Source organism: Salvelinus namaycush, chromosome 19, assembly GCF_016432855.1.
Source record: "Salvelinus namaycush isolate Seneca chromosome 19, SaNama_1.0, whole genome shotgun sequence".
Taxonomy (NCBI): Eukaryota; Metazoa; Chordata; class Actinopteri; order Salmoniformes; family Salmonidae; genus Salvelinus; species Salvelinus namaycush.
Window position 1 is genome coordinate 36,762,227 of NC_052325.1, and position 15,694 is coordinate 36,777,920.

The 15,694-nt window shown below is 42.8% G+C and overlaps 2 protein-coding genes and 1 pseudogene across 2 annotated transcripts; 1 reads left to right on the top strand and 2 right to left on the bottom strand.

Moving 5' to 3' along the window:
- Window positions 1–1,700: 1,700 nt before the first annotated feature.
- LOC120064004 lies at window positions 1,701–2,488 on the top strand (annotated as a pseudogene).
- A 2,987-nt stretch (window positions 2,489–5,475) lies between these two features.
- On the bottom strand, window positions 5,476–11,957 carry nepro (nucleolus and neural progenitor protein). Its single transcript, XM_039014918.1, has 9 exons — window positions 11,768–11,957; window positions 11,341–11,495; window positions 8,305–8,393; window positions 7,949–8,077; window positions 7,379–7,456; window positions 6,834–7,186; window positions 6,559–6,620; window positions 6,206–6,435; window positions 5,476–6,047 (listed from the first exon to the last, which is right to left on the bottom strand). The coding sequence occupies exons 1-9, from the start codon at window positions 11,862–11,864 to the stop codon at window positions 5,678–5,680; spliced, it is 1,563 nt and encodes a 520-aa protein (XP_038870846.1). The 5' UTR covers window positions 11,865–11,957; the 3' UTR covers window positions 5,476–5,677.
- Window positions 11,958–12,048: 91 nt separating this feature from the next.
- Window positions 12,049–15,412, bottom strand: tex30 (testis expressed 30). The gene is made up of 5 exons (XM_039014919.1): window positions 15,349–15,412; window positions 15,025–15,261; window positions 14,803–14,854; window positions 12,653–12,867; window positions 12,049–12,350 (listed from the first exon to the last, which is right to left on the bottom strand). The coding sequence occupies exons 1-5, from the start codon at window positions 15,364–15,366 to the stop codon at window positions 12,192–12,194; spliced, it is 681 nt and encodes a 226-aa protein (XP_038870847.1). The 5' UTR covers window positions 15,367–15,412; the 3' UTR covers window positions 12,049–12,191.
- Window positions 15,413–15,694: the final 282 nt, after the last annotated feature.

Consider the following 15,694-nt stretch of genomic DNA (forward strand, 5'->3'; position numbering starts at 1 on the left):
ATTAAAAATAAATACAATATAAATATAGGACAAAACACACATCACAACAAGAGAGACAACACAACACTACATAAAGAGAGACCTAAGACAACACAGCATGGTAGCAACACAACATAACAACATGGTAGCAGCACAAAATACGGTAAAAACATTATTGGGCACAGACAACTACACAAAGGGCAAGAAGGTAGAGACAACAATACATCACACAAAGCAGCCACAACTGTCAGTAAAACTGTCATGATTGAGTCTTTGAATGAAGAGATTGTGTGAAATTAAATTCAGTGATAAAACCCGATTCTGCAGCTTCTCAAAACAGCTGAACTGTTTTGCAAAAAGCATTTCTAGATAATTTCCCAATAAAAGTTGTGTTATCCATGTAATTGGTTGTTTTGGGAAAAAGCAGAGATCGGGTCTATTTTGTGTCTGGCCATTTATCTCTAATTTATTAAGGTTTTTGAGACTGGAAATAAAATTCCATTTAATATGTGAAGTAGGATTTACCTTTTAAATGCAAATATTTCAGCCCAATGCATGATTCAACACTGGACATTGAGAAGCTGCTTATAGTGGTATATTCCAAACTGATTTCCTTGATTGAAAGCAAAAACACTATATTACAGATATTCTCAGAATCTATTTCATTACTAGATAAACTCAAGGACTGTATTTTCTTAGTGCCAGATAGGGGAAGGCGCAATAGTATTTCCTGGCTGAGCCCTAGTTCAAAAGTTGTCAGGTTCTGGAGACAAGACAGTGCACCTTCTTCTATATGTGTTATTTGATAACTCAATGATAACTTAATGATTGTTAGGTTATTCAAAACAGAGGTCATGCTTTCGTTGGTGTTTTAAGATCGAACAGTTTGATTGGTTTAGCGATTGTATCGCTGGTGCCTCTACATATAGCTCTGTAAGTGACTTTATATTCATTACTCTGCATAGTATCTCGGACAAATCATCTACACAGGGTTCAGTAATGGAAACACTTTGTAACTGAGGTATGCCATGGAAAACATCTGGTTTCCGCTCAGGTTATGGATGTGTCACTGCAACCTTAAAGGTCTTCAATGATGTCACCATTTCCCTTGATTATAAGCAATATTGTGCCTCTATTGTTATTTGTTATTGACTTGGCCAAAGCTTTTGATACGGTAGACAATTCCATTCATGTGGGCCGGCTAAGGAGTATTGGTGTCTCTGAGGGGTCTTTGGCCTGGTTTGCTAACTACCTCTCTCAAAAAGTGCAGTGCATAAAGTCAGAAAATCTGCTGTCTCAGCCACTGCCTGTCACCAAGGGAATAACCCAAGGCTCAATCCTAGGCCCCACACTCTTAATCTACATCAACAACATAGCTCAGGCAGTAGGAAGCTCGCTCATCCATTTATATGCAGATGATACAGTCGTATACTCAGCTGGCCCCTCCCCGGATTTTATGTTAAATGCTCTACATCAAAGTGTCCAACAAGCTTTCTCTACCCTTAACCTTGTTCTGAACAACTCCAAAACAAAGGTCATGTGGTTTGGTAAGAAGAATGCCCCTCTCCCCACAGGTGTGATTACTACCTCTGAGGGTTTAGAGCTTGAGGTAGTCACCTCATACAAGTACTTGGGAGTATGGCTAGACGGTACAATGTCCTCCTCTCAGCACATATGACAAATCTGGAGCTCTTAGACATTACACAAAATAAGATGGACAGATGCATGCAAACATGTTTACTGGTTTACATAGTTTGGCATGGTTAGACCTGAGGGACAATCCACTGATTCACACTATTGAGGCAATGTCTTTCACACACCTCATGTGTCTCTGGGGGACTTGAACTTTCCACCTACAGAACCTGTGTTCAAGCTGAATCTGACACTCATATTTGGCGACATTCTGAGGCAGCGGACTCATCTGTACATTAGTTCGGGTATGAGGCCAATGCAGTTGATAATTGGCAGTAATGTCACGTCCAAACACAATCTGAGTCTCCAGCTCAAAGGCCAGACCGTGTCATTTGAGGACTGTGACAGACCTTTCTTTGAGTCTGTCATTTATCCTTAACGCTGAAGAATTCCTTTGTGGATCTGAATTCATGGGAAAGTACTTCAGATCATTGGAAACACTTGAGTACAGGTCTAAGCTTTCAGCTAAAAGTGGTTGATTTAACATCAAGCAGCTGATTCCCCTAAAAACTGACTAAATACAGATAGATCTTTCAATACAGCGTACTGCCTACATTTTTCACAACCTGACCAAACTGAATGTTCTGAAACTTTCAAACTGCAGGATTGACTCGAGGGAAGTTTAACAAAATACTTTATATCTTTGAAAACATCGTATTTGCATATCGATAACATTTATAATATATTCTAGCTTTACTGAACCTCTCTCTAGCCTTCATTTAATACACTACAAATGTTTTGCAGTTGTGACAATGCTTGGCTCATTGCTCGGGCAAAGGGGTACAGGCAGGTTGAAGTGATCATGCTTAAATCATGATCATAATTAAGCTTTGGAAGACTTGATATGCTTGTTAGACAAACCTAACTTTGTCAAGTACACAGAAGCCAACTGCACAACAGAGGTGGGCTTTGTGTTGCTGCGACTACCCTGGGAGTCCTGTTCTTCATGCTGGTGGTTTTCATCCATAACCTGGCTGGCCTCTAGCTCCTCCCCTTCTACCACATCACCGCTGGCTGTTGGCCATGCTATCCAACACCAGTGGGCACTACCACTATGACGCATTTGTCTCCTACAGCGGGAAGGACGAGCACTAGGTGGTGGAGGAGCTTCTGCCCAACCTGGAACAAAGGGGTCCTCCTTCCCTGTGCTTCTGTCTACACAGTACAGTCGTGGCCAAAAGTTTTGAGAATGACACAAATATTAATTTTCACAAAGTCTGCTGCCTCAGTTTGTATGATGGCAATTTGCATATACTCCAGAATGTTATGAAGTGATCAGATGAATTGCAATTAATTGCAAAGTCCCTCTTTGCCATGCAAATGAACTGAATCCCCAAAAATCATTTCCACTGCATTTCAGCCCTGCCACAAAAGGACCAGCTGACATCATGTCAGTGATTCTCTCGTTAACACAGGTATGAGTGTTGACGAGGACAAGGCTGGAGATCACTCTGACATGCTGATTGAGTTCGAATAACAGACTGGAAGCTTCAAAAGGAGGGTGGTGCTTGGAATCATTGTTCTTCCTCTGTCAATCATTATTAACTGCAAGGAAACACGTGCCGTCATCATTGCTTTGCACAAAAAGGGCTTCACAGGCAAGGATATTGCTGCCAGTAAGATTGCACCTAAATCAACCATTTATCGGATCATCAAGAACTTCAAGGAGAGCGGTTCAATTGTTGTGAAGAAGGCTTCAGGGCACCCAAGAAAGTCCAGCAAGCGCCAGGACCGTCTCCTAAAGTTGATTCAGCTGCGGGATCGGGGCACCACCAGTACAGAGCTTGCTCAGGAATGGCAGCAGGCAGGTGTGAGTGCATCTGCACGCACAGTGAGGCGAAGACCTTTGGAGGATGGCCTGGTGTCAAGAAGGGCAGCAAAGAAGCCACTTCTCTCCAGGAAAAACATCAGGGACAGACTGATATTCTGCAAAAGGTACAGGGATTGGACTGCTGAGGACTGGAGTAAAGTCATTTTCTCTGATGAATCCTCTTTCCGATTGTTTGGGGAATCCGGAAAAAAGCTTGTCCGGAGAAGACAAGGTGAGCGCTACCATCAGTCCTGTGTCATGTCAACAGTATGAGACCATGAGACCATTCATGTGTGGGGTTGCTTCTCAGCCAAGGGAGTGGGCTCACTCACAATTGTGCCTAAGAACACAGCCATGAATAAAGAATGGTACGAACACATCCTCCGAGAGCAACTTCTCCCAACCATCCAGGAACAGTTTATTGACTAACAATGCCTTTTCCAGCATGATGGAGCACCTTGCCATAAGGCAAAAGTGATAACTAAGTGGCTCGGGGAACAAAACATCGATATTTTGGGTCCATGGCCAGGAAACTCCCCAGACCTTAATCCCATTGAGAACTTGTGGCCAATCCTCAAGAGGCGGGTGGACAAACAAGAATCTACAAATTCTGACAAACTCCAAGTATTGATTATGCAAGAATGGGCTGCCATCAGTCAGGATGTGGCCCAGAAGTTAATTGACAGCATGCCAGGGCAGATTGCAGAGGTCTTGAAAAAGAAGGGTCAACACTGCAAATATTGACTCTTTGCATCAACTTCATGTAATTGTCAATAAAAGCCTTTGACACTTATGAAATGCTTGTAATTATACTTCAGTATTCCATAGTAACATCTGACAAAAATATCAAGACACTGAAGCAGCAAACTTTGTGGAAATTAATATTTGTGTCATTCTCAAAACTTTTGGCCACGACTGTAGACTTCCAGATGGGGAAGGACATTGTGGAGAACATCACAGAGCCTCTACCGGAGCCACCACACCCTCTGCCTGGTCAGTCGCCACTACCTGCGCAGTAACTGGTGTTCCCTGGAGATTCAGGTGGAGCAAAGGGACATCCTTCTCCTGATCTTCCTGGAGAAAATCACCAGCCTGTCTGCCCACCACAGGCTGGCTGGCCTGGTGAAGACCAGGACCTATCTGGACTGGCACCAGGACCCCCATCAGCACCAGGCATTCTGTGCAGAGGTTAATGTAGGACCTTGTGTTAATGCTGATATAAGGTTGGCAGATATATTGAGGACTTTTAACCAGTTTTTCCAATACACATATGCATCATTGTTGCTAAGAGCAACTGAAATAGGCTCTCAGAACTCTGTGGTTTTGATCCCTTTCTGTTTGACAGTATATCAAGTTGAGAACAACCTGTCCATCTGCTGTGAGTGACAATACATTAATGTTCATACAATGAAGCAGTTATTTTCATTTCAACATAAATCAAGAGAGGTTTGTACGGAGGTTTCTAATTGAGGCAGGTGTTAAGAGCATTGGGCCAGTTACCGAAAGGGCGCTGGTTCAAATCCCTGAGCAGGCAAGGTGGAAAAATCTGCCGTTCTACCCCCAACAACTGCTCCCTGGGTGCCGATGATGTCGAATAAGGCAGCCCCCCGCACCTCCCTGATTCAGTGGTTGGGTTAACTGCGGAGGGCACATTTCAGTTGAATAACTGACTAGGTATCCCTGCTGATTGTTTACCTTGCATTTTGGCCTGTAGAGTATATGGTTTATCACACCCCCTTTCCATCCAATCGGGTGAATTCTAGGCAATATATGTGAATTGGAAGGAACCCAGTTTTAATGTATTATTTGATTATTATTTATGCCCTTGAAAAAAGGGAATCTAGCTGAAATGTTGGAAACATGCCATTTTCTGTTTATGATTTGTCTTAAAGAAAAGTTTACATTTATTTGTAGGTAATGTATTAGCAGTTTTCCTGTAAATGCCAAATATAATTCGATAAAAAAGTGAATACTGCACACAGACTGTATGGGTTTGCATAGGTTTAATACCACGTTTCTAAAACATTTTAATAATAGGCTACTTTAAGAAAAACTTAAGGCAAGCGACTGATGTAGGTCTAGAAAACATCAGTGCAATTGTAACTTGATGTCAGAGATGAAACACATGCAACCAAGAAAACCTTGTGTGGAAAGCTTGAGAACCCCTTTTATCCCATAGGCCAGGGTTTTGGAGTCTTAGAAACCTATGAAGGCAAAAATGTCATCAATGTTAGTCTCGTTCAGATCCAAGGATTTCTGAGCTGGAGTGTCTCTACTTTGGTTGCTAAGCTCATTGCTAAGGGACTGGTCATCAGTCATCGTGGCCACATCCCCCGGTGTGCCTGGTAAAATACTCCTGTTTCTCTTTTGTCTTAGTGACCGTTTTCTGTTGACACAGAATGCACTTGTGATTGGTTCAAATGCAGTCCTGAATGGCTGAAAGCAAATTTTAGGGTGAGCCCTCCTCCACAGTGTCTTCAGCGACTGACAGGTCCTGGGTACCGCCCCTCTGAGTGACAGGGCCCAGCAAACCTCCCGTTTGTAGCGCGTTAGTTTCCCTTGTACACTGGGGAGACCAAGAACAAACAACACATAGGTTCCCCATCATTAATATGACTGGAAGTTTTAGTTTGGACACGGTGTGCAAAGATGTCCCATTGTGATAGTCTGATAGATGCGATAGACCATATTATTAAAAGCCCAGTTAAAACAGAGTTCCTGTACCTGCAGCCCTCTGATTCCAGGCGTTTCATCCTCTGGCACTTCAGGTTCAGGAACGTCAGACGCCCCTTCTCCTGACGCAGCTTCCTGCATTCACACCATCGCATCACTTCCTCCAGGTGGGTGGCCATGTTGCTGAAAGTGGTGGCTGTTTTCAGTTGCTTCAGAAACTTCCTCTTCTGACCAATCACAGCAGCATCCAGTAATGAAGGCTGCTCTTGTTCTGTTGACACCTGCAGAGTTCAAATGACAATCTAGTATAAGTAACACTCATCAAATAACTAACTCAAATGAAAAGTAGTGGACTAAAAGGTGTAATCTGTATAATATTCTGACATAAAAACAACCACACATACCTCTGTGATACCACCATGGGTTCGTTTCAGCAAGTGCTTCATATCAAATCCAGAGATGGCACCTGTTATAAGGAAATGATATGACTGTTATATTATATGTTCAAACATAAACAACAGAACATAGGCTATGCCAGGAGAGCTACAAATTTTTTTTATCAATCTATCAAATGTATTTTATAAAGTCCTTTTTACATCAGCAGCTGTCACAAAGTGCTTTATAAATACCCAGCCGGAAACCCCAAAAAGCAAAGAATGCAGAGGCCGATGACACTAACCTGTATCACCAGTTCTCTGGAGTAAGACTGCAGTTCCCAGATCCACTTTGCTGCTCTTCCTATTGGAGGGACCACCCAGAGCCTGCTTCCTACTCTCCTCTCCCTCCTCTCTGAACAGTCTGTTGAGCACAGAGGACCTGGAGGCTCCTATCCCTCCAAGGCCCTTAGGGGCCCGGGAATGCTGCATCTTCAATAAGGAAGAGTCAGAGGGCCCGAGGAACTCTGCCATCCCTGCAGGCAGGGTGAAGTCTATGAGGAAGGCCATAGCCTGAGCCTGGGACACCTCCTTCAGGAGCTCCAGGAGGTGCTGATAGAGAGGGGCCAGGCTACCCAGGATGCCCCGGAAAAACACCCTAAGGAGCAGAAAGATACAGCACCCCTAACCAGAGTCACTTCCACTTACAGAGTCACTTACATTTGTCTTAAGATAGCTAGATGAGACAACCACATATCAAAGTCATAGTAAGTCAGCGCTAGTAAGAAGGGACAGGTTTGAGTGAAAAGCAGTACGTCAGACATGACCCTGAAAGAGCCATAGGACTCACCACAGTCGGCTAAGCATGCTGGTGAGCACCACGTTCAACATAATGAATTCCTTTGATTGGAGGTGCTTCCCCGCTAGTCTGGAGAGGAGATTGGTCAAGGCAATCATACACACCATGCTCATGTATGCATGTCTACACTGAGAACATTGTTGCGTTCCAGGTGGTCTTTTTTTGTTGTTGCAGTCATGCTGCTCATTACAGAAGATTGTCATGTGACATACCCCGTCATCACTTTTGTCTCGAGACGTCTTCATTCATATTGGTCTTAAGTCATCTCTGGATATGTCTCAAGATGCCTTAAGACATGTTGATGGCTGAGTAGGTATTACTGTGGTTCCTGACAAGTTAAACACTTCTCCAGGCGTTGAGAGACTAACAATATGCAACTGCAAAAAAGATGACCTGGAACGCCAGCAACAGTCATTTATATAGTAATAATCATACACTGGATTTAGAGCACCTTTCAAAAAAAAGAAAAAAGACACTTAGGCAAAAAAGAGAGGTAAAAAAAAAAACAAGGACACAGACAGATAACAGCTGAAGTCTCCCAGAGGAGAGAGAGAAGGATACATGAAGGCTCTGGTGCAGTGATTGAGCAGACATGTCATCAGTCTGGCAGCTCCCAACACTTTGAGACCAAGCCATTCCAGCATGGGCTGACTGGGGACATCACACTGACCTGTCTCCATAGCCAGCTGGCTGCAAACACAGATATACACACATCAAGATGACACAGCTAGTCTACGGTGTATTGGCTATCAAATAAACATAGACCCAAAAACAAGTTATATGGATCTTGATGCCCGATAGTGTGCTGTGTCTGCGTGATTAGATGCAGCTAAGTAGTGCAACAAGGGCATGTAAATTCCCTGGCACAAAACAATTTGCTAATAGCTAAATGCAGAGGAATTCTAGCTAGTTAGTACCTTTGCACTTTCTTTGGACATAGCTCCTTCAGGTCCAGAAGAGCAGCATCCAGCTTCATTTCCTTCAACCGGTTTATGCATTGCTCAACCTGCAGGGGTTTTCAAAACTCAGTCAATAACCCTCTACATCAGGGGTGTCAAACTCATTTTGCCCTGGGGGTAGGGTTGCCATGCCCATTATACTATGAAATAACACATATTGAATCATGTAGTAAACAAATCAGAATATATTTGAGATTTGAGATTCTTCAAAGTAGCCACCCTTTGCCTTGATGACAGCTTTGCACACTCTTGGCATTCTCTCAACCAGCTTCACCTGGAATGCTTTTCCAACAGTCTTGAAGGACTTCCCACATATGCTGAGCACTTGTTGGCTGCTTTTCCTTCACTCTGCGGTCCAACACATCCCAAACCATCTCAATTGGGTTGAGGTCGGGTGATTGTGGAGGCCAGGTCATCTGAAGCAGCAATCCATCACTCTTCTTCTTGGTCAAATAGCCCTTACACAGCATGGAGGTGGGTTTAATAAACATTGTGCCTAATACGTTACATAGTGCACCGCATATTACGCATGGCAGAAAAATATCAAACAAAACTGATTTAAGATGTCTTTGGTACTCGTGATACAAGGCAGTATTCAAAGTCCATCCATGTCTGAGGACATCAGGAGATGAAGTGGAAACCAGCCACTAGGGGCAACACTGAGGTTTCGGTTTTGCTAGGGTGTTGTGTACGGGGATGGTGGATGGGTGTAAGCATCTGCCACCGATTCCAAAGGTTGCAAGTTCAAATCCAGCAACATAACGTTGATTTTGATATTCTTGTTTTAAGCCTATCCCAAACCTTAACATTTACCTTAATGCCTAACCTTGAGAATTTGGAGTTAATGCCTAAATTTAACCTTAAAAGACTTTGAAATGTGATGTTTGAGAAACATGGATGTTTAATTCTGACCTGAGACTGTGAGGGCTGGTAGCAACTACTACCAGAGCGAAGGCCTATGCGTTTACTTCTCAGAATTAGAAGTGTGTGGGCACGGTATGAATATTGTAAATAAAGGATTTATATGCCCCATGTGGGATTAGAACTTACAACCATTGAACTATGAGCCAACTGTTTTAGCAGACCGCGCCACCAATCAGTCATAACGGTTGAAGGAAAAGAAATACAAGTAAACATCTACTAGTTACAATGGATAGAGCTACAAATATAAAAGGTATAATCCACATTGCCTACACGTTTTCTTTCTTCTTAAAAGCAATATAGATGTGTATGAAACGATAAGCAAAAACGTTAAATTTGGTCAGATGCGGAAATGTGCCTTACTGCCTTTTGAAGTCTGTGTAATGCCAGTAGTCTAGTCAAGACCATTGTCAAATAAGGCATTCTGTCACCAGCTTTTATAGCTAGCCTCGAGGTGGTACCACTCAGCACATCTGGAAGGGAGTGTATTTCATACCGAACCCCTCCCTTGAGGTGGTACCACCCAGCACATCTAGAAGAGAGTGTATTTCATATCGAACCCCTCCCTTGAGGTGGTACCACTCAGCACATCTAGAAGAGAGTGTATTTCATATCGAACCCCTCCCTTGAGGTGGTACCACTCAGCACATCTGGAAGGGAGTGTATTTCATACCGAACCCCTCCCTCGAGGTGGTACCACTCAGCACATCTGGAAGGGAGTGTATTTCATATCGAACCCCTCCCTTGAGGTGGTACCACTCAGCACATCTAGAAGAGAGTGTATTTCATATCGAACCCCTCCCTTGAGGTGGTACCACTCAGCACATCTGGAAGGGAGTGTATTTCATATCGAACCCCTCCCTTGAGGTGGTACCACCCAGCACATCTAGAAGAGTGTATTTCATACCAAACCCCTCCCTTGAGGTGGTACCACTCAGCACATCTGGAAGGGAGTGTATTTCATATCGAACCCCTCCCTTGAGGTGGTACCACCCAGCACATCTAGAAGAGAGTGTATTTCATATCGAACCCCTCCCTTGAGGTGGTACCACTCAGCACATCTAGAAGAGAGTGTATTTCATATCGAACCCCTCCCTTGAGGTGGTACCACCCAGCACATCTAGAAGAGAGTGTATTTCATATCGAACCCCTCCCTTGAGGTGGTACCACCCAGCACATCTAGAAGAGAGTGTATTTCATATCGAACCCCTCCCTTGAGGTGGTACCACCCAGCACATCTAGAAGAGTGTATTTCATACCGAACCCCTCCCTTGAGGTGGTACCACCCAGCACATCTAGAAGAGTGTATTTCATACCAAACCCCTCCCTTGAGGTGGTACCACTCAGCACATCTGGAAGGGAGTGTATTTCATATCGAACCCCTCCCTTGAGGTGGTACCACCCAGCACATCTAGAAGAGAGTGTATTTCATATCGAACCCCTCCCTTGAGGTGGTACCACCCAGCACATCTAGAAGAGTGTATTTCATACCGAACCCCTCCCTCGAGATGACATCGAGGCCTATACATCACTATTTCAATGGTAGAGCTGAACCGCTAGGTTAAAAAAAGGCTAGATTTTACTACTAAAAGACCAAAATATATCACTTCTGCAACAAACTGTTATAAAACCAGAATTGACTTGTTTCACTGTAACTCAAATCAAAAACTCAAATATGGTTTTCATGGAAGTTACTCTTCAATTGGTGATACTCAATTCCCAACTTGGAAGTCAACACAAGTCTAAACGTCCACGTTTAGTTGCAGGGGGTTTGATTGAATTTAGAAAATGCTCCATTATTAAATTAAATATATTTTTTCACCCTGAAGTAATCCAACAATGTGCACACCACAATCTTGTCTATTTCAAATCTGATCTCATTGAAAATTCTCTGTGCTATGCTTAACATTACATAATGTTACCTAATAAAGCCTATCAGCTGGAACAGTAGCCTAGTAATAATGGTCTGAATAGGTAATATTGTTAATAACTATAATCATAATAGGCTACAACTTAGTTGGTAAAAATAACAGCAAATGGTCAGGTAATGCAGGCCTTTTTCTTGATCCTCACCTGTTTGAGAATCCTGAAAGTCTTGTGTTGCCTGAGGCTGTTATTGAGAACATAGAGAAGCTCGTACAGGACACGGATCTCAGTCTGCAGGACTTGACTGCCAAGCAACTTGAGCACTTTCTCATTTTCCACCAGGACACGTTTTACGTATGTACCTAGATACAATGATACAATACACAGCACACGCATGAAATAAGCAGTAAAAAAAACACCGCACAATTGTGATGTAAATAACGTTCATCTAGTTAGCCTAACTTGTACAGAGCAAGAGCAATTTTCTCTGGCATCAGTCAGAACACTCCCCACGTGTGTACCGTAGCTTGCTGTAGTCTGCAGCGGGGCTAGTTTCCGTGAGCTAATGTGGCTATTATTACACAGCGAAAGGACGCTCCAAAAAGTTTATGCAGAAATGTGATAAACTACATACCTGTTGAGAGGCCGAATGGTATATGGACAGTTGAAACCGCACTTGGAAAGGGAATGTTTACTTTATTCCACGGTTCTTCAGCCATGCTCACGTCCATTTCATCTCAAACCAAGGAAGTGAAAGCTACCCAATTAGAATCAAGGAAATATTAACGTCATCGCCAGGCTTTAAAGGTACAATTGCACCTCGGCACACTGCTGTTTAAGAGAAGAAACCAGCAGGCTATTATTTATTGCCAATCTATGTAAATACCTTAACCAAAATAAACGAAATACTATCTCTGGTATTACAAAAGTATAGATTTAATCCACATCATAAATACACCAACATAAACACATGAATTCATCAAACCAAATGACAAAATTATACAGAATGTGTGGAGCTAAAAAAAAAACTACTTGAACATTGAAAGAGTCAGGAAGGTTCAAGTATGTTCCAAAATCCACGATACGACATGCGAGTTGACTTCATCCAGCACAGACTCCTCAGCCCTTCCCTTCACTGTAAGCCCATGGCTACCTCCTTCAATCCAGTGAACAGTCGCTGGAGACTTCATCTCCTTTAACACATCATCTAGAAGGATCTGGACAAAGGAAAAAGAATCCGTGCAAAACAAAATTGGAACCAGAAAATAATGTTTCTTCCAGCCCATCAGTTTGAAATAATAAAATAACATACACAATCAAAAGCGAGATGCATGTGCAAACGTGAACAGTTTCATTACAAGGGAGAATCAGTTTGTGTAATCAGTTTGAAGTGAAACACATGCATCATCAAAAATAGAGATGTGCATGTGCAAACTTTAATGGTTTCTGTGAATGATCACATTCCTCCGATCTGCTGATGTTTATGCATTGACCAAAAGACACCCATCACCATTCTCACCTTCTCACACATGTTGTCTGCAGTACCAGACAGAAACAGTACAGGCACCTTCTTGGGCAGCGCCCTGAGGTCCTCACTCCGCTGTCGATGGGTGTGTGTCAGTCCTGGAGGGTGTAGGGGAAAGGACAGACAGACCAGTCCCTGCAATGCATCCTCTGACCCACCACTGAGCTGCCTGGCCAGGGCAGAGGCAGCACGAGACCCCATAGAACGGCCTGAAGTGGAGGGTACACAGTGAGTAAGTACACAGTGAATATTATATCTGTCTTGGAAGTGATTGCTTAAGAAGAACTAGTTTATGGATCAATTAACAATGCTCAATACTCATGGCCCCAGTAACCACCAATAGTCAGAATAGGTCCCTGGTGAGGGGTTTTCAGTAGCTTCCACAGCCACAAAGTCAAAATTGGCTACAAAAAAAGTGCTTTTTGGAAAATAAATATACAGTTAGGCATAAGGTTAGCAGTGTGGTTAAGGTTAGGTTTAAAATACAAATTTAATAAGATACATTTTAGAAATGGGCGTGATTTATGACTGCGGGTATAGAACAATTAAGCAATAAGGCCCGAGGTGTGATATAGCCAATATACCACGGCTAAGAGCTGTTCTTAAGCACAACGCAGAGTGCCTGGACACAGCCCTTAGCCGTGGTATATTGGTCATTTATCACAAACCCTGAGGAAACTTATTGCTATTATAAACTGGTTACCAATGTAAGTAGAGCAGTAAGACTAAATGTTTTGTCATACCCGTGGTATACGGTCTTATAAACTGGGTGGTTCGAGCCCTGAATGCTGATTGGCTAACAGCCATGGTATATCAGACCGTATACCACAGGTATGACAAAACTTATTTTTACAGCTTTAATTACATTGGTAACCAGTTTATAATAGCAATAAGGCACATTGGGGGTTTGTAATATATGGCCAATATACCACGGCTAAGGGCTGTGTCCAGGCACTCTGCGATGCATCGTCCCTAAGAACAGCGTTTAGCTGTGGTAAATTGGCCATATACCACACCTCCTCAGGCCTTATTGCTTAAATATACCATGGCCTTAAGCCAAACCGATTTCAGGTCTCAAACCACCCAGTTTATAATAATGAATATATACCTGGATTGCAGATGCTATGTATTGGCCAATGAGTGATCTAGTGTATATAAACTCAGCAAAAAAAGAAACGTCCCTTTTTCAGGACCCTATCTTTCAAAGATAATTCGTAAAAAATCTAAATAACTTCACAGATCTTCATTGTAAAGGGTTTAAACACTGTTTCCCATGCTTGTTCAGACTGAGCTTGTTGTCATTGCAGGCAATCTCAACGCTGTGTGTTACAGGGAAGACATCCTCCTCCCTCATGTGGTACCCTTCCTGCAGGCTCATCCTGACACGACCCTCCAGCATGACAATGCCACCAGCCATACTGGTCGTTCTGTGTGTGATTGCGTGTGATTTCCTGCAAGACAGGAATGTCAGTGTTCTGCCATGGCCAGCGAAGAGCCCGGATCGCAATCCCGTCAAGCACATCTGGGACCTGTTGGATCGGAGGGTAAGGGCTAGGGCCATTCCCCCCAGAAATGTCCGGGAACTTGCAGGTACCTTGGTGGAAGAGTGGGGTAACATCTCACAGCAAGAACTGGCTAATCTGGTCCAGTCCATGAGTAGGAGATGCACTGCAGTACTTAATGCAGCTGGTGGCCACACCAGATACTGACTGTTACTTTTGATTTTGACCCCCCCTTTGTTCAGGGACACATTATTAAATTTCTGATAGTCACATGTCTGTGGAACTTGTTCAGTTTGTCTTAGTTGTTGAATCTTATGTTCATACAAATATTTATGAATGTTAAGTTTGCTGAAAATAAACGCAGTTGACAGTGAGAGGACGTTTCTTGTTTTGCTGAGTTTGTAAATCATTGGTATATAAGCTAATAAGGACCCCGGTGAGGAGGGCCACTGTCTGTGCAAGGGGTTGGAGATACAGTAGAGAGCTATGTGCAGATAAACATTGAGCAAGGATCTTTCAGAATGATGCAATTGCATTGGTTTGTTATGTAAGCATAAACCCCAAGCATGGCTCATTATCACTGGGAAATACATAAGGCCAATTAGATTTAATTGAGGTTATAAAATAGTTTTGATTGCTTACCACCAAGAAATATGTTTCTTATTGTGAATTTCTCAAGATTTTTCAAGTATTCCTGCAAAATCAAATAGAATATTTTCATAAATGGCACACTTGCGTTCAGTGAATTAACTAGAGTAGATCTTCATAGCCAACTAAAGGCAAGGCTTTTTATGACTTGGTATTCTTTCTTCACGTCTATGGAACGAAACATACACAAATCTGTATTTCGAAAATAATTCTTACCCAAACGGCATGGTAAGCCTTCACTCTGTAAACCAGGTTTAAACCTTTACATGTGAAGCGAAGACATAGCAGGCCATTCGATGAAAGTGCATGAGCAAGCGAAACCAAATGCTTGAAGTTCATGTCCCCACCAGCCCCGTGCGTCAGGATAACAGCAGTCTGCACATCACTGGCATTGGCTGGGATACTCAACACAGCAACTAGATGTTTTGCCCCAAAAGGTATTGTCATGCTGTCCTGCAAAGTAATTCGAGTTAGTGAGTCATTTAAACTTAACCAGGTAACCTATCCGATACTTGTATCAATAGTGAACAAACATTTTACCTCTTGAATCGTTTCCATGCTTTCATTTGTTTATCCCGCACAGCTTATTCTAATCACATGACTTCTCAACTTCATTGTAAACTATTCATAACACGCCATCTAGTGTACTGGAGTCGATGGTACCACACAATTACAATTGAGGATTTGGGAGAATTTATTTGACTATAATAAATGGTTGGAAACTCACAGTCTAATGTATACTAAGATTTTAATACACAAAGTGTAATTTTTCCTAGCTCCCTGAGCAATATAGCCTGGTCGACAGTGGTGCGACTCACAGCATGGGAGAGCTGTGACAGGAGGACTTCGAGTTAGGAGTTAGCCAGACTATGAGCAATAACCCTCC